Source organism: Oculina patagonica, chromosome 2 (genome assembly GCF_052425735.1).
Source record: "Oculina patagonica isolate OP01 chromosome 2, crgOcupat, whole genome shotgun sequence".
In the NCBI taxonomy this organism is placed as follows: domain Eukaryota; kingdom Metazoa; phylum Cnidaria; class Anthozoa; order Scleractinia; family Oculinidae; genus Oculina; species Oculina patagonica.
Genome location: NC_135759.1, coordinates 8,301,819 through 8,326,441, shown reverse-complemented (window position 1 = coordinate 8,326,441; position 24,623 = coordinate 8,301,819). Strand labels below are relative to the sequence as shown.

Sequence of the window (24,623 nt, the reverse complement as noted above, 5' to 3'; positions counted from 1 at the left end):
TGACTCACTCATCATTCTTGTGAGTCCAGATTCTTGTTCAGATTCTTGTGAGTCCACTTTATAGTAAGATGCATTGCTTTGATTGAGTCCGGCAGATTAGAATTTTCAGATAGAGAATTCAGATTCCAAGAGATTCTACCAATAGTTTTGCTTTGATTGAGTCAAATTAGAAGTTTCAAATAGAGAAATTAAATTCCAAGAGATTCTAGCAAGGGATCCACGATAAATTAAGTCATTGTCTGATTTACAAAATACTTTCAATGTGAAAAAGGTCGCAACTTCCATGTCCAACGTGAGACAAGTTCGAAAACAAAAACAGGATTGGGGCTTTTTCACCCAACAAAAATTAAGCACGTGATTTTCAGAATGAGAATCTAACGAATTAAGAATAAAGGAGAATTACGGACGAATTAACAAGTTAAGTCTAAATGAAGAGAAGATCCTCGCAGTTATGAACACAACTTAAGCAGTTGTGAAAATAAACCTGAAAAAATCAGGCTTGTCGGGACTCGAACCCTGACCTCTGCGATACCGGTGCAGCGCTCTAACCAATTGAGCTGACAAGCCAACTGAGAGCTGGTCATTAAATTGGTTCGTAATATACCCGGGAAAGATGAAGATGAAATAATGAATATATGAAAACATATATTTGAACTGCGGACGATGAATAAATGAAGAGAAGATCCTCGCAGTTATGAACACAACTTAAGCAGTTGTGAAAATAAACCTGAAAAGTCTAATTTTTCAAGAGGTGTATTCACGTTCACTTGAAAGAACGTTGTAGTGAATACATGTGATGGCAAAGTAACAGTACCTGCTTTCTAGTTCAGCAAGGTTTTTCTCGTGTTCCTGAATGATTCTGTCTCTTTCCTCTTCTGACATGGCCACTTGATTGACTATCAAATCTCTGTAAAATTGAAAGAAGGTCAAAGATTTATAGGGAACGGCTAATTTTGGTCTATTTTATCAAGTATTGCTAAATACTCGCTATGAAACTTAATGATAAAAAACATATAGCTTCACTACAAACAAATATGTCTCCCGGGCGTTATAAGTAAAAGTTACAAACAAACGAGATTGCCTTTGAAAACTGTTCAGCCTAACAGTTTAAAAAAAACCATATCGCAATCCGTTTTAATCGTTTTCAGCTTTTGTCCATCCGTACCTTCTTTTGTATTTGCTGTGTTACTGAGCTGTTCCTTCACTGATGTAGTTATTTTTATATTTCACTCAACTTGATGGCGATTTTCGTATGTCTATATTTGTTTAACTTTACGAAGTTGTTCCAGTTTAGGAGACTTAGTTTAGGGAGACTTACCCCACTATCTTGTCTTCTTGTTTCCTGATTTCCGCTTGCTCGTTTTGCTCTTCTTTCATTTTCTTTTCTAAAGCAGCGCGTTGTTTTTCCAATCGTTTCTGCAAAGAAAGAAAATTCAGCGTGTTAACAAGAAAAAAACATTAGAGATGATGAACAGAGAGCTTTCAATTGGTTTGTGCTGTTAAGAGCGGTTTTCAATTGGGTTACTCTGTCAATCAAAAAGAGCACGGACAAACTAGTGAACCAATCAAAACTCGGAGGAAACGCATGTAGCCGGGACGAAGCGCGGGAAAACGTGTGCGAGCAGCTCACGAATGGCTTTTTTGTTACTTTTGATTGGTTGAAAAAGTGGCGCAGGTTTATCATGTTTATTAAACCAATCAGTAAGCGAAGTAATGCAAAACTTAAGCAAATGCGAGTTCCTTTCGACACTCAAGTGAAAACTGCTCTAAATGACTAAAAGTACAGGAGTTTCACTAAGTTCAAATCAGTCTGTGACACAAGGAAAACACCCGCCATCCAAACTATGTATTTTATGATGCTTAAAGCTGTGACAAGATGTTAGTCAAAAATAAAACAAGTTAAAATAAGAACACACTCGAAACGAAATTCGAAACTCTCAGAAACCGTATTATTGTGTAAAATATGCCTTTCTATTAATGCCAAGTCTATTACGAATCGTGAAATTTCCTTCGCTCGGAATTCAGACAAAATTCACCACATCGGCCAAACGTAGAATTTTTGAAACACCGCTCTAGGACGTCCACGGCACAGCGAGAACTAACGATAAAAAGCTGATAGTTAAAAAAAAGACTTGCTGACTGCCTGTATAATTGTTTAACTTACCTCCAGCATTTCTCTCTGCCGCCTTCGTTCCTCTTCTCTAGCTTCTTGTTGCATTGCAACATCCGCCATATGTCGCTCCAAAATAGCTTCCTTCTCAGATTCGGATAAACCTACAACAACGGAATAAAACATGTTTCTTAAACTATATACCAACATGTCTATGTTTAAAATTGGCTTAAAGGGACCGTGTCACGGATTTTAGCCAAACTTAGTCATAGGAAATGACCATCAAATTTGTTTAAATGTATAAAATAACCTCTTAAAACAGGAATATTTAAATAACACACCAAATGCAAAAGAAGATACGGATGGCCAAAAGTGTCGAAGATTGAAACGGATTGCGATGTGGGCTTTTGAAATATGGTCCGGCGGAAAAGTTTTCAAAGTTAATCTTGTCTGCTTGTAACTTTAATTTATGACGCCCGGGAGACACATTTAGCTGCAAGGAAGCTATGGTTTTGTCATTTAGTATCAAAGAATTAATTTCTTTGCAAACATTTAGTTTCATAGCGAATATTTGGCAAAATTTAATAACATAAGGTTAACTTAGCCGTGACATAGTCCCTTTAAGCAATAAACTTATTATACTTAGGGAGTACTACAAATTAAGGCAAGTGGAAGTGGTCTTAGATAATTGTGAAGCAAGTTGAGTAGCTGAAAAATAAACCATAGAAAATCTGAGGTTGTTAACGGGAATTCCAAAAAAAATATAGAACAAAACTTTAAAATATTACAATGTTTCGATATAAAATACTGAATTTTTGCCACCTTCGCTTCCAAATGATTTCATAGTTTCCCAAAACAATACCAAAAGTGTGTTAAAAAAGCTGGAAGAAAATCTAAAAAGGAAGCCGAAATAAAATGTAACAACACAAACTTGAAATTATTCGTGGGAAGCGCGCGCATTAGAATCCGCGGAAAATCGTCATCATCTATTATGACGCAGGATAAATCTCCCAATCGACTAGAAAAAACCGAGATTTTGGCTAGTGCGCTGTTTACCCTACTGCCCCGAAAAGCGGTGACGACTTACGGAAAATAGGTAAGTACCCAAGTAACAATCAATAAGTCAATGATAAGCTTTTTATATCATCTTTTTACCTTTATTAACTAGCTCTTGGTACATTTTTTGAGCATTGTTTTTTATCGTCTGATTTCCCTCGCGTATCTGTTGATCTCTGAGAGCCTCAATTTCTTCGGCAGCCTGTGGAAAAATTAATGAACACTCTTCTTAAAGATTTTCCACCGATAATATACATGTAACCACCCGTGTTATTTTCGCACTTAGCAGCATTTTCCTATCGCAACTCTCAAACTTCGCTTCTTTCACATGTGAGCCGCTCCATCTTAGTAAAATAATATTGTTTTCAATACAGTAAAACCCGCGTGTAAGAACCTAGTGGTTTAAGAACCTGCTGGCAGAAATTTGCCATTTTAATACCCTAAAATATAAGAACCTGTTTAGCCAAGCAAATTTCAGCAGGTTCTTATATGTGGGTTATAGAAAATTTTTATGAACATTTTTAACAGAACATCCCAAACTGTATTTACAAATAAAGAAAAGACAGATTCACATAGACTGTAATTGTCTTCTTTGGACCTTGCATGAGGCTTGAAGCAATACAGTTATGAATAAATGCTGCATAATGAAGGACCAAACCCATTTTTTTTCTTCTCGTACAATCAAAAACTATGGCTCCTCCTTAGAAATTAAGAACCTTATTACGAACCTACTTAGCCTAAATTACCAATAACTACCCCTAACCTATTTTGCCAAACTTAGAAAATTGTAGGTTCTTATACGCGGGTGTTTACTGTATATAGACGACGAAACGAATTCACATATCCTAGCTCCAATAAATCGTGTTGTTTGGTAACATCACCTGCACAGAAATAAAGCGCCAACCTTTTTTTATCAAAGCCTACCTCTCTGTCTGAATTCCTCTCTATTTCCTCGATTTCTTTTCGCTGTTTTTGCAACATTTTCTGCTTTTCACTTATCGCAGCAACAGTATCTAAAGAAAAAAAAAGAGAGATCACAATGGAAACATTACATTTATAGACGCATACGTTCTGCAAGTTTCCTTCAGTTGGATCTCAATTGTTATTTGAGATAGCAGTTTATGGGGTTGTAATTGTTTGTAGTAAATCTTTTTTTTTTTTTCAAATTTAGTGATAAATTCAGTTTAATTGGTGAAGATTGCATTATACTGATCGTTTACGGAAGTTGACATCAAATGAACATGATTAATTGTTTCTATAGGCTGGAGTGTTATTATTGGGACAAGACCGTTATTTTCAGAAGTTTTTTATTCTGGCAAATCGCTACGTTTTTTCGACTATTTTGCTCGTTTACAAGCAGAAGTAGGAGATTAGGAGTGATGTGGGCAAAATTTGGAACATTCTTGTCTACTCTCAAGGGACTTTTTTAATTTCTCAAGGGACTGTTTTAATTTCTCAAGGGAGTTCTTTCCGCTTAGTGGGCGATGAAAGGGTCTCTTATTATTATTGCGTCAACACTTCCGATCTCGTGTTAAAGACGTGACTTGTCACATATTCCGCTGTAGGTGATGAAAGGGTCTCTCATTAGTACTGCGTCAACAATTGCGATCTCGTGTTAAAAACGTGACTTGTCACATGTATAAACGTTATATAACAGTTATTTTTATTTATGCGTGAGTATCTCAAATGAGATATGACACAACTAATCGAGAATGTGAGTGGTTCAGTGTTTCACAGTCTAAAGCGTTGTACTAGTACAAGCGTCTCACTCACTGAAGCCGGGCGCTAATATTTAACCTAAAATGATTAAGAACGAAAATTATCTTTTCTTTCACAAACTATTCGTCAAATACACTCCCTTTGTTCGTCTTTAAATGTTTTGTGAACAAAATTCTTGAGAGATTTTCTAAAACCTAGAAGAACTCGCTTTCTACTTCATTCCGCTCAACCTGCGCTCAACACCCGCCATGGTAACAATTGTTTTTGTCTACGTGCGATATTTTTGGACCGGAAATTAGACTTGAACTCCATTAGCCGCTGTGGGTGATGAAAGGGTATCTCATTAGTATTGCGTCAACACTTGCTATCTCGTGTTAAAAACGTGACTTGTCACATGTATAAACGTTATATAACAATTATTTTTATGCGTGAGTATCTCAAATCCGATATGACACAACTAAGGATTTGTTTTCGCGACAATCGATTGCGTTAGTCACGCTTAACACGAGTGAATAATCATTTATTCGCGTTCTCAATTCAAGGGATTTCTTTTCGGTGTGGTTGAACAATGCGTCAGTCAACACTTGAAGGCAACGTATAAGTCGCGCTAATATTTAACCTAAAGGATTTGTTTTCGCGACAATCGATTGCGTTAGTCACGCTAAACACGAGTAAATAATCATTCGCGTTCTCAATGCAAGGGATTTCTTTTCGGTGTGGGTGAACAAAGCGTCAGCCAACACTTGAAGGCAATGTATAAGTCTTTCACAGACTAAAGCGACGCTAATATGTAACCAAGAACGTAAGAACGCAAGTTTGGACTGGTACAAGCGTCTAACACACTAAAGGAGCGCTAATATTTAACCTAAAACGATTAAGAATGCAAATTTGTACTTTTACAAGTCTTTCACATTCGCGACAATCGATTGCGTTAGTCTCGCTAAACACGAGTAAATAATCATTTATTCGCGTTCTTCTTACACCGAGGATGAGGCAACATGCTTGTCCCAACTTTCAAGAAACCCTTTTCAGCGATAATATTTATTTATTTTAAAATTCCGCCGTAGCACGGAAAAATGAATGTTTCGCACATTTTATCGGGCAAAAGACGAGAAAATACGCATAAGACTCACATTACGAGCTGATCGGATGGTTTTCAAAATTTGAATTCTGCAAAGGCTGATTTTGTGCAAGGCTCAGGTCAGTCATTTAAAGGTCGTAGTTTTCGTCACTGGCACGATCGTCTGGCGTCTTTGGTGGTGTGATGTAGTACTCTTCGACACCACTGGTGATAGATCACGCTCTTACCGAATCCCATCGGAAGCACCGCCAAATCATCTTTTCTTTCACAAACTATTCGTCGAATACACTCCCTTTGTTCGTCTTTAAATGTTTTGTGAACAAAACTCTTGAGAGATTTTCTAAAACCTAGAAGAACTCGCTTTCTTCTTCATTCCGCTCAACCTGCGCTCAACACCCGCCATGATAACAATTGTTTTTGTCTACGTGCGATATTTTTGGACCGGAAATTAGACTTGAACTCCATTAGCCGCTGTGGGTGATGAAAGGGTATCTCATTAGTATTGCGTCAACACTTGCTATCTCGTGTTAAAAACGTGACTTGTCACATGTATAAACGTTATATAACAATTATTTTTATGCGTGAGTATCTCAAATCAGATATTTTCGCGACACACACTTGCAATATGAGGGTTTTGGCGCAAATCCAAAAAAATGCGTTCGGGGCTTCGCCTGGCTCGCCTGCCGGCTTCGCCATTCTCGCCCCTCACTGTTTTTTTGGATTTGCGTCCAAAACCCTCATATTGCAAGTGTGTCGGGGTTAGATGACAGCCTTTCAACCCATGCACATGTATCTAGGCAAAAAGGCACCCTTTTAACACTTGTTGAGGACTGTCCTAAAACAAGTGGCCCCCGCCAAGCCCCAAAGAACAGGCGCGCCAGAATTATTTTTCAATTGAACAAATATTTTTTACTTTGTATATGCACCAAATGGCTGCCGCAAGATATTCGTCAGAAGTTTTGCAAGCTATGATGGAGGAAAACCTCCGTGAATTTCAAAGAAACCCGCAAAGAAATTTGTCTTTTTTACTGGCCAACACCGATTTTAACGATTGGCTCCGAGTATGGAAAATGGACATACCCGAAACCGAAAAAAACAACAAAGATCTTTTAATTTTTGCAAAAAAACACAAAAAAAAGTTTTATGATCTTTTGGAAAGTGAAATTGAAGAATTGAATGACATAAAAGCAAGCTTCGGGCTTAAAGTAAAATTTTCGATGAAAAGAAACGGAGTTACGCAACACATGGAGCACTATTTCAGAGAAAGAGAACCGCGTCTTTTTACAAAAAACACCAAAGACCGAATAAAAAAAGAGTTTGACGAATTTATTGACAAAGCAAAGGGAGAAATCGAGGCTTGGTCGGAGAGGGGCTCGGGGTGGGTTGTTGAAAGAATAACAAGGGCGTACACCTATGTTGCGCGTTATCGGCCATTGCGCGGAGGAACTTACTTGCCTTTGCCTCCCAAACTGGCAAACAAAAAAGCAATTATTAACGTGCAAAACAGTGACAACCAGTGTTTAAAATGGGCTTTGAGAGCTGCTTTATTCCCGCCTGCGAACGGAAAAGATCCTCAAAGAACAAGTAAATATCCCGTTGATGACGGCATAAACTACAACGGAATCGATTTTCCGACACCCCTAAAGCAGATTGACAGGCTTGAGGCGCAAAACAGAAACCTTGCAATAAATGTTTTTGGGTGGCACTTGAAAGACGGGTGTGTGATACCTCTCAGACAAAGCGAAAAAGAAAACAAAATACCCCGTATAAACCTTATGTTGATTGAGTCAGGATTGAAACAGCACTACTGTTTTATAAAAAGAATTAGCGCTTTGTTACACGACCAAACCAAACACAGTAACAAAAAACACTTTTGCATGATGTGTTTGACAAATTTTACAAGAGAAGACTTGCTTGAAAAGCACAAAAAGTATTGCAATGGGGTCAAAGGCAAGCCAACAAGAATCGAAATGCCAGATGAGGAGAAAAACACCCTTTCTTTTAAAAACTACCAAAAACAAATGAAAGCGCCTTATACGATTTACGCCGACGGCGAGGCATTGTTAAAAAAAGAGCGCCGAGAAACGCCCGAGAACCGCCAGAAAAGTTACACGTACAAAACAGAAAAGCACGAGGCATGCGGATTCGCTTACACGCGTGTAAGAAGTGATGGTGAACACGAAAAACCATTCGTTTACAGAGGAGAAAACGCCGTTGAAGTATTTTTGAACTGTCTTTTAATTGAAGAAAAGAAAATAAGATATGAATTGTCAAAGCCAAAACCTCTCCTTATGACGCAAAAAGACTGGGCAAACTTTAAAAAAGCCGAAAACTGCCACATCTGCGAAAAATCGTTGGTGAAACAAAACTTTTTAGACTCTTTGCCGGTTTGGCTTAAATCTAATAAAAAGGAGTTTGATTACTTAGGACAGTTACACAAAAAATGCTATTACGAAAGAATAGAATTGGCGAATACTCTTAATAGCGGGAACCATTATAAGCTAAAAAAGCTTGAAAAAAAATCACACAAATTAGCCGCTGAAAACCAAAAAAACTGCCTAGCGTGCAAAGAGCCGCTTATCCAGCCGAACTACAAGGATGCGGTGAGGGATCATTGTCACATAACAGGCAATTTTCGAGGAGCCGCGCACAACGTGTGTAACTTAATGATGAAAATAAATCCAAAAAATATTCAAATACCAGTTGCATTTCATAACCTGAGTGGCTACGATGCTCACCATTTGATGCAGTCAATTTCGAAGATTTCAAAAGAGGCACAGAAAGAGGTAAAGTGTGTTGCAAACAACATGGAAAAATACATTACATTTTCACTGGGGGGTTTAAGGTTTATTGACACTTTGAACTTTTTACTTGGAAAGCTTGAAAAACTTGTAGAAGATACGCCGAAGGATGCATTAAATATGACGAAAAAGGTTTTCTTTGAAAAAAGTGAACTGTTGTTAGACAACGGAAAATATCCAAGCGAATACGTTGAAGTGTGGGAGGAATTTAATTATAACAACTTGAGTGAAAGTTTTTTTAAAGGTGGGGACGAAACTAAAGAAAAATGGCAAATTGTCAATAACATCCACATAACAGATGAAGGATACAAAGAAGCAAAAACCATTTTTATAGAAAAATTTGGCTTGTTAACACAAAAGGGGATTTATCCCTATGAATACATGGACTCATGGGAAAGATTTAAAGAAACAACTTTGCCGAAAAAAGAAAAGTTCTACAGTAAACTTACAGGCGAGCACATAACAGACAAAGAGTATGCACACGCGCAAAAAGTGTGGGAAACCTTTGGCTGCCAAAATCTTGGAGACTACCACGATTTGTATGTCAAAACGGACGTTACCCTGTTAGCGGACGTTTTTGAAAACTTTCGAAAATTATGCCTTGAGAAGTACAATCTGGATCCCGCAAATTATTACACGTCGCCAGGTCTTTCTTGGGATGCGCTTTTGAAAAAGACAGGTGTGGAGCTTGAGTTACTCACAGACTACGAAATGCACCTCTTCGTCGAAAGGGGAATAAGAGGCGGGATTTCGTCGGTAAGCAAGAGATATGCAAAGGCGAACAACCCATATGTTAAGGGATTTGATCCGAGTCAACCAAAAAAATACATAATGTATCTCGATGCGAATAACCTTTACGGGTGGGCAATGAGCAAGCCGCTTCCGAAAAGTGGTTTTAGATGGAAAAAGGTTATGCCAACAGAAAAAGAAATAATGACAAAAAAAGAGCATGCAAAAACTGGATGGATTATGGAGGTGGAGTTAGAATATCCGAAAGAGCTGCATGACGCTCACGACAGTTACCCATTAGCGCCAGAGAAAAAGAAAATAGACAAAGAAATGTATTCGCCTTACCAAAAGAAATTAATGAATGATCTTGAATTAAACCCCCCAAACACTGAAAAGCTTGTTTTAACGCTTGAAGACAAAACCAATTACGTCGTGCATTACCGAAACTTGCAGTTTTATTTAAAACAGGGAATGAAACTCAAAAAAGTGCACAGGGTTTTAGAGTTTGAACAGGAATGCTGGATGGAGCCCTACATCCGGATGAACACAGAATTCCGAAAAAAAGCAAAAAACAACTTTGAAAAGACCTTTTACAAGCTAATGAACAACTCGGTTTTTGGAAAAACAATGGAAAACCTGAGAAACCGTGTAGACATAAGAATAGTGAGAAGCGACGAGACAAATAAAATAAGAAAATTGGTCGCAAGTCCATTGTATTCAAGGCACGTGATGTTTTCAAACGATCTTGTCGGAATAGACATGCGAAAAAGTAAGCTGTTTCTCAATAAACCGGTCTACACAGGCATGACTATCCTTGACGTAAGCAAGCTATGCATGTATGACTTCTTTTACAACCATCTGAAAAAGGAGTACGGGGAGCGTTGCGAGCTTTTGTATACAGACACAGACAGCCTTTTGCTTGTGATAGAAACAGAAGACGTTTACGCGGACATGGCAAAAAACATCGGCGAGTACGACACAAGCGACTACCCCGAAGAGCATTCACTTTATTCGAAAGAAAACAAAAAGGTGTTGGGGAAAATGAAAGACGAATGCGCAGGAAAACTGATTTCAGAGTGTGTTTGTTTGAGGCCGAAAATGTATTCAATAATGACAGAAGGTGAAAGCGAAAATGAAATCGAAAAAATAAAGAAAAACTTTCCTGAGGCAAAAATAAAAGAGTGCACTTGCGAAGGGGAAAAAATGCAGGTAATAATGGCAAACGACGAAGAATTGGTCAAAAAAATAAAAGAGAAACATCCGAAAGCAAGTGGGTCAAAATGTTGTAACACGCTGAAAGTGGACGAAAAAAATATAAAAAAGGCAAAGGGGGTGAAAGAGTGCGTGACGAAAAATGAGATAAATCATAAAGACTTCAAAGATGCACTTTTTCAAAACAAGGAAAGCTTTCACGAAATGCACATGCTAAGAAGCTATGCCCACGAGATGCATTCAATAGTGGTAAACAAAAAATCGCTGTCGCCATTTGACACAAAGAGATGGATAAATGAAGATGGGATAAACACTTTGGCATATGGGCACTATCGGATGGGTGCGGAGCACGAGAGCGAAGCTCTTGCAGAGAAGGGGCAAAAAAAAGAGCCCACCGCCCCATAAAAGGGGGTGAAAAAACTAACTAGCCGCCAAGCAAAGGTCTCTCTAGAGTGCTTTAATAAATAAAAAGCCACTCAGGAGTGCCCAAGGGGCACCGGCACGCACCCGTGTGAGAAAAGAAACCAGTGACAGCGACGACGCAAAACACGAGGAGACAGAACATTTTTTTTGCTGTACCGAGAAGGGGCAAGTGTTTAAATGACTCGCTGAACAATAAAAGAAGTAGCAACGCCGGCTGCAACGCCAGAAATTCCCATAAAAAAGGTTCGTATTTTTGTTGCAGGGGGCTGGGGCCCCGACAGAACGTTTATAGCTTTTCTGAGCCCAAGGGGCTCAAGCACTAAGTGCTTGGTGGTAACTGTGTATTTGGAGGAATAACAAGCAATTCTTCACGCACGAAGCCGCGCTTTGGACCATCGTGCAAGTAATAAAGAACTGGCTGATTAGGTTTAGTAACAGACCTTTCAATGCTGTAGACTTTTAATGACCAAATCGGATCTGTAGCCCTTTTTACGCCGCCTTCCAGCTCGCCAGGTTGGTAGAGAAAGCGCACATTAACGAGAGAGGGGAGTTTTTTTTCTTTCTTGCCAACAGGTCTTGTATATTTTGAGGACGGTTTTGACGAAACAGCCTTTTCTTTGATTGCAGTAGCAGGTTTTTTTCCAGTAAGACTGGTAACTTCGTTGTTCAGAGCGGTAACAACTTCGGGAAGCCTTTTTACCCACGCTGTCGACCGCTGGCCAGATGGCAGGTTCATCTCGACACCGTACTGATAACCAAACAGGCGCCCTGCCAGTGTTTGATTAAAACGTTCAACAATAGCTTGATCTCTGTGGATATTAACACGCCCGCGTCTAATATAGGTTTTATGATTTTCCATTTCTTTAGTAACAGATCCCATGAATTCGCGACCAGGGTCAACTTGCAGCATCTGTGGCCATTTTAGTGCACTTCGCCTGTAAATTGTCTGAAAACCTTTTGCAACCTCAGTTGAATCTTTGGAGGTCAAAGGCTCGGCCTCTTTGAAACGGCTGGCAACGCCAACAACAGTCAGCGCGTATTTGTAAACTTTTCGCCCTCGCGGCAGTTTGTCGTGTGGCAGAAAAAGAAGGTCCGCCTGGTGGACCGCGTTAGGAGAAGAAACATCGAATTTTGGGCGAGGAACGTATCGTGGTGCCGGTAGGTAGATCTGCCAAAGGGCCTGCTTAACTAGCCACTTTTTTGCGGCATCTTCGGAAACCTTAGAAGCCTCGGCTAATTTTTTTATCGCAGCAATTCCCTTCCAGTAGCCCTGGGGGCTATAGTAGACTTTCGAGATTTTCTTCGAAAAGTTTTGCTCCGCAAAAATCTTTGCATCCATGCGTATACAAGAAAAAAAAGAAACGTTTAAAGAAACCGAAAGGCAGCGTACCCAAGAGCAAGCGCGCCTGCGCCAACAAACATCAGTTCACCTTGTTTCTGCTGCTCGCTTGGCTGATAAAAATCAGAGAACTTGGGTTCTTTCGGAGGAATCATTTGTTTGTCAGGATGTGCCTGGTTGTAGAGTTTGAAAGCGTAGTCTGTGTTCGTAAAGTTCTGTTTGGCCTGCTCTTTTATTTCCGCGTTGGTTTGTATCCAGTCGAGGAGCTTGGTGCGGTCGCGAGAGTATTTCGCATAAGCTGCCTGGTAAGCCTCTAGAGCTTTGTCGTGCCTTTCTTTTTCTTTTAAAGCGGCGTCATCTCCGCCACCCAAAGCTCGAGCAAGGTAGTTGCCGCCAATGAAAGCAGCAGCGTTCAAGATAGCTCCGCCAGCCATAATCGCTACGCTTGCCATAGTAGAACTTTGTTATTATATTATGCGAATTTTTTTTAATTGGTGGGGAGAATTTTCTGGTCCTCGAGATATTGTTTAAGTGCAACGCTGCCAGCCACGACGGCTGTGAACTTTACATAGTTCATAAAACTGCTGCTTGGGTCGGATGTGAAGTTTTCTTTTACAACTTTTTTGGCAGCCCAGCCGATTCCGGCGGCGAGACCTGTAATGGTGGCGGCATCCATGAGCGTTTTCACGAGCTTGTTGTCGGACATGACAGTTCAGTATAAAATAATAAAAAAGTATTCAATTGAAAATTTTTTTTCATGCAGCGCCGGCTGCAACTTTTTTTGTGCTTTCGATACCTGCGTTGTACCCTTCATTATAGACTCGTTGGCGCTCGCGCGCTTCTTCTTGTTGGTTGTCCTCTTCATATTCCTCATCAAAAGTTCGCGGTAGCTTCATCGTTATAATAAAGAAAAAAAAGCTTTAATTGGTAAAGTTAGCCAGTAACACAAAAATTACTTGCATAAAAACTTTAGTTGGTCAAGCACATCATGGAACATGGAAATAAAGATTTTTTCCATTTCAGCACAAACCAAACTTTTTGCTTCTTCAATCTTCTCTTTTCTTTTTTCTTCATTTTCTATTTTTTCATACTCTTTTCCAAGTTGGCTAACTTTACCAATTAAATCCTTATACTGCCTGTTTAAACTTTGCACAGATTTTTCAGCAATAGCATTTAAAATTTTTAATCCTTCTGGTTTCAGCTGGTTAAAAAAGGCTTTTATCCATTCCATAGCAGCTGTTGCTTGTACCTCATCTTCTTCAAAGCATTTTTCAAAGCATTTGGCACAATGACTCAACAAAACAAAGCTTCCAAAATCCATTGGGTCAGGCATAGTGTATGTCCTCGTGTCGGTCATCGTGTTTTGTATACTTTAAAAAAATCGAATGTTTAAATGAAAATTATTTAATAATTTTTTTAATCCATCGGACGGATTCCTCTTTTTGAGCCATTTTGGTTTGTTGGTTGCGGAATTCTAGAGCCCGTTTGGCGCGTGTCTGAAGAACGCGTTGCAACCCTTCCAATACTTTCTGCTGTAACTGGTGTGTCATCAGTTATAAGAGTTGGCGGAGCTTTAAATGTTGGACTTCTTTTTTCCTTTATAAAGGCTTTTATGTCTTCGCGTTTCACATAAGTTGTAACGATTGCAACGCCGATACCAAGCAAAGATATCCATTGATTTGTGGTGAGACCGCTTGATTGCGGCTGAGCCTCGGGCGGAGCTGGTTCCGTTACGGCCGGTGGTGTTACATTTCGCTTTGCAGCCGCAGATTTCTTTTCCTTTTCTTTTGCAATTATTGCAGCAGCCTCGATAGAAGCTTTTTTCTGTGCTTCACGAGCCTGTTTTGTTTTTTCAGCTGCAAGCTTGCCAGCAGCAACTCTCTTTGGATTTTTGGCAGGCTTTGTTGCAGGAGTTGTTGAAGTGACAGGAGAAGAGGTAGAAACAGGAGTTTCCAATTCACGTTGTTCGAGCTCGGCCATTATATTTATGAAAAAATAATATTTAAATAGAAATTTGCTCAGCAAGATCTTTTGCTAAGCAATTTCTAAGCATTGCTCATTAATTATTCAGTATTTTCTTAGCTTTGTTTAGGAAGTCTTGTGAGTATTACTCAGTAAAGGTGCCTTCGGAGCTTTTTTCCGTGGCGCCCTGCCGCTCAGAGGCGATTTCATCAAGATCTGACTGTTTTTTTGATGAACTTGCTGAGTCGTAATCAATATATTTTGCTGTTATCAAAGCAGCAGAAGCAGGAGCAAGAAGCTTGCCGTAATTGAAAGACAAACTGCCGACAAGATTGGAAAGCTCGCTGTTTATAATGTAGTCATTTTTAAGCTCTTTTTGTAAAGCTTCAATATTTTTCATGGGCACAAACAGACTTGCTAATTTTGTTAAAAGAGTTAGCGCGCTGTCAATAAGATTTTCCGTTGTCTTGGTGCCAACGTATGCCTCATATCTCTTGAAGTACTTTTCAACTTCTTTATCTGTCAAGCGCTTCACATGCTCGTGTGTCAGCTGCACACCGATTGCTTCTTTGGACTTGCCTGTTGAAACAAGGATTGCAAGCTTCTCGCGTAAAGCAGGAATGTTTGGTCCTTGCATAGCCGCTTGAATTAAGCTGGTGTCCATTGCGCTTTCTGTACTTTCTGGTTCAGATCCAAGCAGTTCCATTACGGAAGCTAATGCTAATTCTTGTTCACATGCAGCATTGGGTGAGGTTGTTGCGAACGGGTCAGCCATTTATTACTCTAAAAAATATGTTCAATAAAAAAATTTTGTGCCGTAAGGGTGGCGATGAGAAATGACAAGATGCGAAAACTTATTTTTTTTTAGCTTTAAAATGATTTCTTTGTAATCCTCATTGGCAAGTTCGCCAGCGTAATCCTCAAAGATTGCCTTCGTGGTCTTGGCAGAGGGGGTGTAAAAGAAAACGATTGCCGCAACATTTTCGCGGAATGAGGATGTTATGCTTGTCAATTTTTGAGTTAACACCCATACGCTCAAACCTGCGTGGCGAGCAGAGAAAGCAAGATTCACCAACTCCCCTGTTCTTCCTTTTACATCTTTCGAAGCAGCACAGTCGTCGAGGATGATAAGCGTGTTCGTTCCCTCAAAAAGAAATCTTGAAAGCCTTAACAAAGATTCAACCTCGTGCTGCTCGCAAATTAAAACAAAAAATCGAAGATCTTCCTCAGCAAAGCGATAATAAGTCTTGTTGTGCGCGAACGTCGGGCAGATGAGCACGATATAGTCAAACTTGCCTCGGAAAGTGCCACAAAGCTGATTGACCACGTATCTTGTTTTTCCTGAGTTCGTTGGTCCCACAATGAGGGCGTTGAAGGGTATATTGGCAGGATCCATCTTCGCTTTGCGAAAGCTATATCAATACTCAACACTTTCTAATTCTTTATTTACAATAGAAAATTGTGCATCAGCGATAGCGAATATGTAGCATTTGACATTCCCTGATCCTGAGGCTGTTCTCTGTATCTCTAAATTAACGCCATCCTTTGTGTTCACCAAGCGGAGCCCGCTGCCGTGCATGTTGTTGTCGCTCATGGAGCGAAGGTCAATGAAAAGCCCGAACTTTTTTTCTGCATAAAACTTTGTGGCGTTATTAAACATTTTTTGGTCTGCGTTTTTGCCAAAGAACCTGAGAACTTCCTCCCACATGTCTCTTCCTTCAACGCCCTGACTGTACACCTTATTTGGAACGCCGTTTACGCTGATTTTTACATTTGTTATGTCAGGGTTAAAGAAAGATTCTGTATCTCTTGCACCTGCGGCGTGGGGTTCAGGAAAAAGAAGTAGAAGTCCCTTCAAGGAGCGCTTTGGGACGTTAATGCTTTCGTTTATTATCGTGTCAGTAGCTTTTTTTACTGTGATCGTTTTGTAATTATGCACATGCTCGTAAAAGAAACTTTTGCCGTTAATGTAAGTGCTTTCTACTTCTCTTGCAAGTTCTTTGTGATAAATAGCCTCGTATTCGAGTTGGATGTCAGTTAGCTCATACCCAAGTTTTGATGAATCTGTTCCTCTTACAACCACATTTGGACTGTTCAGTTTTATCTCGAAGACAAGCTCGTCTGCGAGTGCGCGCGGATAGAACACGCCATGGTCTCTCAAAATCTCGTGATCAAGCGGGATACGATACTTGCTTCCATAAACTTCTGCCAGCTTCTTTTCCGCGTCAACTCCTGAGGTTTTTTTGTCACCAGCGTTTGAACGGATTTTGCATAAATCCTCGGACTGTATACCTTCAAGAAACATGTTGCTGCGCTTTTCTACCGGCAGAAAAAGGTCCTCGAAAAGTTTGTAGACGTCGTAAGCGTTCGTATCCTGCAGAGTATCTCCTGCAAACTTGACCACCATCCTTGAGACAAGCGCCCGGGTGACGTTGTTTACGAGAAAGTTGTTGGCATGGCCGCTCACCGTCAAGTTGAACACAAGAGCCAGGGAGCCTGGCACGAGAACGACGCCTTCTTCAAGCTTTGGCACAGCAACTCTCAGAATTTCTTCTGGAGACGCTTTATTCGGGTTAAATGTAACGCGATGTCGCACTCTGTCTGCCTTGAGCGCGTTTGGAGTTTTCTCTTCGAACGTTGGTCGGTGCCTTTCGCTCACGACAGCCATTGTATATTTAAATTAAAAAATGTATTTATTTAATATAACATGGCGGCAGAAGGTGGCTTTGGTGACAGAGATCCTCTTTTGGAACATACAGGCGACCGTGACGACCGTAATGACAACGATGACAGCGATACAACAGGCCCATTCCAACCTGGAGGGGCATCAACGCCCGGACCAAGCGAACAAATACCAACGAGAACTACCACGATGAATAGGCCGGACGAAACAACAACGATGTTTCCTGAAATCCCCGACGATAGTGCGACAACAACCTTCACTGCTTCGAGTTATCTTGACAAAGAGTTTCCATCAGCTGACAAATCAAAGATTAAATACAAAATAGATGAAAATGGAAGGCTGCAAGTCGGGTTAATTAAACCAGGTAAGCCTTATTATAATTTAACAACCAAAATTCAAGGCAAGGAAGAATACCAGATAAATATAAGACTTCCCAAAGAAGTTTTAAAAGCCCTTGGTCCAAGTCGTCGATTAACTCTTGAAAATGAAATAAGAGGTCTTTCAGAAGGCATCAATAACAACAAAAAAACAGCAGAAGATAACAATGAAAGCCCGGAGGAAAGAAAAAAAGCTAAAGAAAGAGCAAAACTACAAATTGAAAGGCGCACTGATCTACAGAAAGAATTAGATCGGTTGAAAAAAGTAGAGTACGAGCCTGTGATTGGGGTAACAATACCTTTACAAGAATTCCAGCAACACGAAACAGAAAGGCTCGAAATGGAAGAGGAAATACAACAAGAGAGACAAGAACAAGAAAATATTGCAAACGACGAAAACAGGCCACAAGCGGAAAGACAACAAGCTCGCGAAAGAGTTGATAACTTGAATCAAAAAATTAATGAAATAGAAAATGAAAGAGAAGAAGAGATCGAAAGATTGTCTTTAACAGACAAATTAAGAGAAAAGGTAAAAGCGATTTTCAAAAAATATGGCTTCACCGTCACAGCAGTTTTGCTTGCCGTTGGCACGACTATTGGCGTAATTCTGAGTTCTCTCTCAAACGGTTTAAAAGGTTTAGCAAAAGGTGTTGGTGACGGTCTTCAGACACTTGGCAAAAAAATTGCAAGTATTCTGCCGGGCCTCCTTGGCTCGATCGCCAGTTTTGTGTTTCGAGCGGCCGGCCAGGTGATCAGCTTTCTCGGCAAGAATGCTTGGCTTTTGATTGTCGGTGTTGCTATCTTTCTTATCGAGCGAGTTACAAAACGAAGCGAGCGCTAAGCGCTAGAGGATGCGAAGCGCCGGTGCCCCTTGGGCACCCTCAAAGAGCTCGGCTGACTGCAAACGCAACAATAACGGCACCAGCAATAAGGTAGGTCTTGTTTTTTTCGTGTGCTGTATCTTCAGTGCCTGGCTTCTGCTTTTCGTCTGTTTTTGTCACAGTACCCGCTGAAGGCGTATGTGGCGCCGGCTCTTTTTTTGCAGCTTTGTGAATCGGGTTTGACGAGCGCGACGCGCTCGAGCTCTTCGAGCTCGGATGACTTGTTGGTCTATTAACTTTTGATGGCCCACCGCTCATACTCGTTGCGCCCACTTTTTTTGTAGCTTTATTAACCTCATCATTCACTCCTACTTTCATTCCTCCTACAGCCTGCTTAAGCTGGTTGTTGTAGCCAACAACGCTTTCTGTGTTTATCACCATACGAGCGGGCATCAGCCAGGCACCTGGGCAGACTGCAAGGTTAAGCCGAACCTTAGCTTCGTCGATGGCTAGTTGGTATCTTTGAACCGACTTTGCCAGATCAGGTTGCCTTATAGCGTCTTCAACCAACACGAGGAACTCACTTTGCGCTTCCTTTGCACGGCCGCCTGTTCCAAGTATGCTACTTCGAACGTTCACCTGCGAACCGAGAATACAGTAGACAAAAGCCTCTATCGACTGGTTTACTCTCGACAAACCTGCCTGAGTAAGCCCTTCAGTGCCGTTAGGACAAAACCAGTCTGCCTGTGCATATGCAGCGTCGTCTGGCTCGATGTATTGAATCAAGTTACCTTTGCTTGCAGTTCCACCTTCATCCGAAAATTTATCGTAATCGGGGTATTTTGCTCCAGTTTTGTTTGGTCCAATGTTAGTAATCCAGATATAAACGTTACCAAGTCCGTGGTTTGCGCCTGTTGTGAAACGGAAATCGCTTGACGGGTCGACACCGAACTCAGCACATATTCTTTTGTAAGAAGCCACGTCGTACTTGTTGTCAAACTGGCTAAACGTTGGGTCGCCAGGCAAGGCGCTTACGCTCTGAATCCCCCCCATCTGAAACAATATTCGCCTTATCGTGAAATAAACGTGAAAAAGGTAAAAATTTCGCACAATCGGTGGCAAGCTAAGAGATGAGTGTTCTTCATCGAAAATTTCTCGGCTTACCCCACTGCCTGTTGTCGCACACCAAACAGCAAAGTTAAGTTGCTGAGGCCAGTAGCCCATATTTTGGCTAGCAAGCCACCTTTTTGACTCTTTTCCTGATGTATGCTTCAGTTTTGTTTTTTGAAAAATCTCTCTTAATTTCGTTGTGAAATATTGGTCTGGTGTGACGTAGATGTTTATTTGGCTGTTAAATATTTTTTTCAAACTCGGTGCGGCTTCGTGAAATCCAACAGCTGGAATTGGCAAAGATGAGCCTTTTGCGCCGCTTGGTGACAGCTGTTGTGGAAAACCGCCTGAAATTTGATTCACCCCCAGTGCTTTTTTCATCTCTGGGCTCCAATATTTGCTGTCAGAGCCAAAAACATTTATCAAATGGCCTTGCCCTGCCTTGTAATAAATGTCTGCCGTTGCTGTGTGGTTGTACGCGAACTCAACCTGTGCAACAAATTTTGTTCGGTCAGCGTTTGGATATTTTGCAAGAAAAGGTTTCCATGCATTGTCTTTTGCCGCTTTAGAAATTGTAGTTGCTTCTGGGGTTTTCATCCACTTCATAAAATCTCTTGTTTTTGCATCCATGGTCCTCTTTTATATTAAACATTTTTTATTTTTATTTAATATAAAAATGGTTGTGCTGACTGTTACCACAAAAGAAAATCCGAACACTGTTTATTTTGACCAGCCTATTCCAAAACCAAGCTATATCCGGCTTTTAAGTTGTTCTCTTTACAACAGCTGGAATAGTTTGGAAAAGGATGGAATAGTTTTTTATAAACAAGTGAACAAGGAAGAGAAGGCGCGTTATATACGGCAAGGAAACTTCTCACTCGATGACATTGGGAGTATTTTTGAAAAAGGATTTCCAGAGAAAAACATGTTTTCTGTAACAAAAGGCATTGCAGGTCGTTCATTGATAATAAAAGCAAAAGAGCCCAATTTAAAAGCTTTTGGACTGAATGAAAGTCTTATTAAGTTCTTTAATTTGCCTGGGTTTGAGAATTACGCAAGTATTGAAAAGGAATTTTTTGAAACAATTGAGGTAAATAATGTTTCAAATCCTAAAAATTACTTCATCAACTGTGACCTTATCGACAAGCAACAAAGCTTGCTAAATGGTAAGCCATCAAGCCTTTTAGCGTTTTTTGACATACGTGGAAAACCGTATGAAAAAGTTTATTACCAAAATACACATTTTAACGTCTTGCGCGACGTTTCTGCTGAAGAAAATGTATCATCTCTGACTCTTTCGATTAGAGATGAGAATGGAAAGCCATTCGATTTTAACGGCACAAATCTTACATATGAGTTGGAATTGAATTAAATTAAATACAAAAATAACTTTTATGTATACGAGACCATGTCATCTGCTAATGTGCTCCCGAGTGCCCCTGCTTATGGTGATCGCGAAGAAAACAGCGTAAAACAAACACTGTATCCCGCTTTGCCAAATCAACCAGAAAACTTTAGGTTAACAAAAATCAATCAAATTTGTTCAGAATTTGACAAAGAGGTTGCAAAATACCGAGCTGTTTTGAAAAAGTATAAAAAGGTGAAGTCTTTTTTTCATTATTCCGCAATTTCAATGGGTGGTTTGTCCAGTGTTCTCTCTGCTTCCAGCCTTGGAACAGCGGTAACAGTCGTTGGTTTGCCGGTAAGCGTTCCTCTCGCAGCATGTGCTGCAATTACAGGCGTTTTGTCAGCCGCTTTCACTGGAGCGAGCAAAAAACTTGAACCAAAAATTATGAAAAATAATGAAATTTCTTCTCTTGCTGTTGCCAAACGTGAAACTGTCAATAGACTTGTTTCTGCCGCTCTCATTGACAATAAAGTTGATGACAAAGAGTTTCAAATTATTTTGGATGAATATTCTCGTTACATGGCCCTCAAAGAGACTGTTCGCATGCACCTTACAAAAAATTTAAGCCAAAAAAAGTCATCCCCACAGCCTGACATTGAGAAACTGAGACAGGAAATTCGACAAGAAGAATTAGATAGGTTAAAAAAAAGAATATCAGCAGAGTCGAAATCAGATTTGAGAAAATAAACACTGGATTTAATCTGAGTGTTCAGAAAAATAAAATTAACGCATGACACAAATCGTGACATTGTGTTACACACAGCGTGACATTGTGTGACACAGAGCGTGACAGTCACGCGTGACGTTGCGTGACAGGTCAAACGAAAGGGCAAAATTCTGGTCGGGGGGTGCTCGTTGGCTGTTTCTTGCCTAGCCCCGGCTAGGACTTTTTCCCCGCCGCTGACAAGGCGGCTGTCCCACATTTTTACCTCTGCCGAGGTTTGAAATCCCGAGGAATTTCTGAGCACCCCCACGTTATCAGTAGGGCCGAGGCGGGTTCACCCAGGGGTATCTCCCACTGAAAGGAGTCCCCCTATACCTCGTAATTCACCATCCGCACAAGCCATTATAACAGGATTCAAGTGGTTGGCCATCCACTACCTCCCTTGACTTCACCAGAATTTGTGAACTAACAAAAAATTACGGCCGCGTTAACTTATATATAGTTCACTTTGTCACGTTTTTCACTTGTGGTACCCTTTCACCTATTTTGAGCAAGTACGCATGCGCTTTTGGGCATCAGGATGATGTCATCATTAATTATACACTTGGTAAAGTTTGGTAAATAGGCTAAAATGTTGGTGCTTTTCCAAGCGATTTGCTTTATTTTAACTGAACTTTCTACTCCCGTTTGGCAAAATGAGGTCAGACAGATAACATATCAAGTCGTGGAAGCAATGCTTGAAGCAGAAAAAAAATAAACAGGCCCGATTGAGTCCGATGTTTCGGGAAAGTTCTTTCGATCGATCGATAAACTTCTGTGATCAAATCCTGTTATTTCTCGATTTCTTCTCTTCGCTTCACTTCGGCAGCTTCTGTGGGGGCACAAAAAATTACAGCGCGTTAACTGAGCGTATTTTTTTTGTAATATCTGTTCTGTTTCGTTTTTTATCGGCCCAAACACTAAATTCTGATTAGGCCGCCATGTTTCTTTCTGCTCGTCCAAGGGCCTGAGAACTAGAAATATGGTTTCCAGACTCTCTCTGAAAATGTCACGCAACTCACCGGAGCGTGCAAGTTTTGTTTAGCTTGTTAAAACGTTTGCGACAACACTGCTGTCTAATTTTTTTAATTTTTCAATCAGCTCGTCTGTTAAAAAGATTGTTATTTGTTTTTCATTTTCTTTAGTTTTTTTTGTATGTTGTAAACGCTTTTCCATGAGATCTTTTCAAGTTTTTCTTTACATTCAAGTTAATTTCTCCAGTTCTCCCTCTTCCCATCTTCGTTTACTCAATAAGAGCATTTGTTCAATTGAAAAATAATTCTGGCGCGCCTGTTCTTTGGGGCTTGGCGGGGGCCACTTGTTTTAGGACAGTCCTCAACAAGTGTTAAAAGGGTGCCTTTTTGCCTAGATACATGTGCATGGGTTGAAAGGCTGTCATCTAACCCCGACACACTTGCAATATGAGGGTTTTGGACGCAAATCCAAAAAAACAGTGAGGGGCGAGAATGGCGAAGCCGGCAGGCGAGCCAGGCGAAGCCCCGAACGCATTTTTTTGGATTTGCGCCAAAACCCTCATATTGCAAGTGTGTGCGACAATCGATTGCGTTAGTCACGCTTAACACGAGTGAATAATCATTTATTCGCGTTCTCAATTCAAGGGATTTCTTTTCGGTGTGGGTGAACAATGCGTCAGTCAACACTTGAAGGCAACGTATAAGTCGCGCTAATATTTAACCTAAAGGATTTGTTTTCGCGACAATCGATTGCGTTAGTCACGCTAAACACGAGTAAATAATCATTCGCGTTCTCAATTCAAGGGAGTTCTTTTCGGTGTGAGTGAACAAAGCGTCAGCCAACACTTGAAGGCAATGTATAAGTCTTTCACAGACTAAAGCGACGCTAATATGTAACCAAGAACGTAAGAACGCAAGTTTGGACTGGTACAAGCGTCTAACACACTAAAGGAGCGCTAATATTTAACCTAAAACGATTAAGAACGCAAATTTGTACTTTTACAAGTCTTTCACATTCGCGACAATCGATTGCGTTAGTCTCGCTAAACACGAGTAAATAATCATTTATTCGCGTTCTCAATTCTAGGGATTTCTTTTCGGTGTGGACGTGGGGTGTGGGTATATATGAAGAATGTATTGAACCGCTGAACTGTTTGTTTGCTTTAGTAGGCCGGAATAAGCGTATACGCGACACGAGTACTACAGTATATTCAATGTGTTTTCGATTGGGTTTTCTTTGGCTCCTTAATTTGCGGTTGAGTTTTGTAAACAGCGCGTTGTTGACTTAGAATGTGATGTGGAAGTGTAAAGTATTCAGGTAAGCTAAGTTATTTTTCAAGACTTCCACTCCTAAGCAACATGAAAAGCGTCTTTCACCCTTTAGCAAAACACTACTCCATACCACAATTGACAGCCAACAGATAGACCATAGCAAAATAGTCGTAGTCTCATAGAGACCTTTGATTTACTTTCAGTCGGACTCCTTATCTAGCAGGGTGTGCTCATAGAAACATATAAAACGAAAAAAAAGAAAAAAGAAAAAGTGAGATGGAAAAATTGAAATTGAAATGGATAAAGCTTACCGATTTCTACTTGTTCAAATTTCTCATCCTGTTGATCTTCAAACTCTTTAATCTGCCGTTGATGCTCACGCGCCTGAAAAACAAAACAAAGACAAGTAAAACCAGTTTAACAAGATAATAGAAGATATAAAGATAACTTATTTAGGGGCTGTGTCACGGCTGAGTTAAGTTTATTTTATTAAGTTTTTCCAAATACTCGCTATAAAACTTTGCAAAGACATTACTTCTATGGATCTAAATGGCTAACCCACCGGCGTTACAAGCAAACGAGATTAACTTTGAAAAATGTTCAGCCCAACAATATACCAAAAACCCATATCGCAATCCATTTCGATCTCCCTCACTTTTGGCCATCCGTTCCTTCTTTTCTATTCGCCGTGTCACTGAACCGTTCCTTCACTGTTTTGAGAGGTTATTTTAATTTTTCACAGAATTTGATGGCGATTTCTCATGCCTAAATTTGGCTAAAATCATTGACATAGTCCATTTAACAAAATCCTGAAACAATAGAAATCAAGTATATCAAGTATAT

The 24,623-nt window shown here is 40.2% G+C and overlaps 1 protein-coding gene across 2 annotated transcripts in view; it reads right to left on the bottom strand.

Moving 5' to 3' along the window:
- LOC144642881 (uncharacterized) overlaps window positions 1-24,623 on the bottom strand; it is a 69,777-nt gene that overhangs the window by 13,498 nt on the left and 31,656 nt on the right. For both annotated transcript variants that reach the window (XM_078501981.1, XM_078501980.1), the window contains exons 23-28: window positions 24,092-24,164; window positions 4,091-4,179; window positions 3,266-3,368; window positions 2,165-2,274; window positions 1,319-1,416; window positions 815-907 (exon numbers count right to left, since the gene is read on the bottom strand). In XM_078501981.1, the coding sequence (XP_078358107.1) occupies window positions 815-907; window positions 1,319-1,416; window positions 2,165-2,274; window positions 3,266-3,368; window positions 4,091-4,179; window positions 24,092-24,164 (566 nt within the window). The remainder of the gene's footprint in view (window positions 1-814; window positions 908-1,318; window positions 1,417-2,164; window positions 2,275-3,265; window positions 3,369-4,090; window positions 4,180-24,091; window positions 24,165-24,623) is intronic.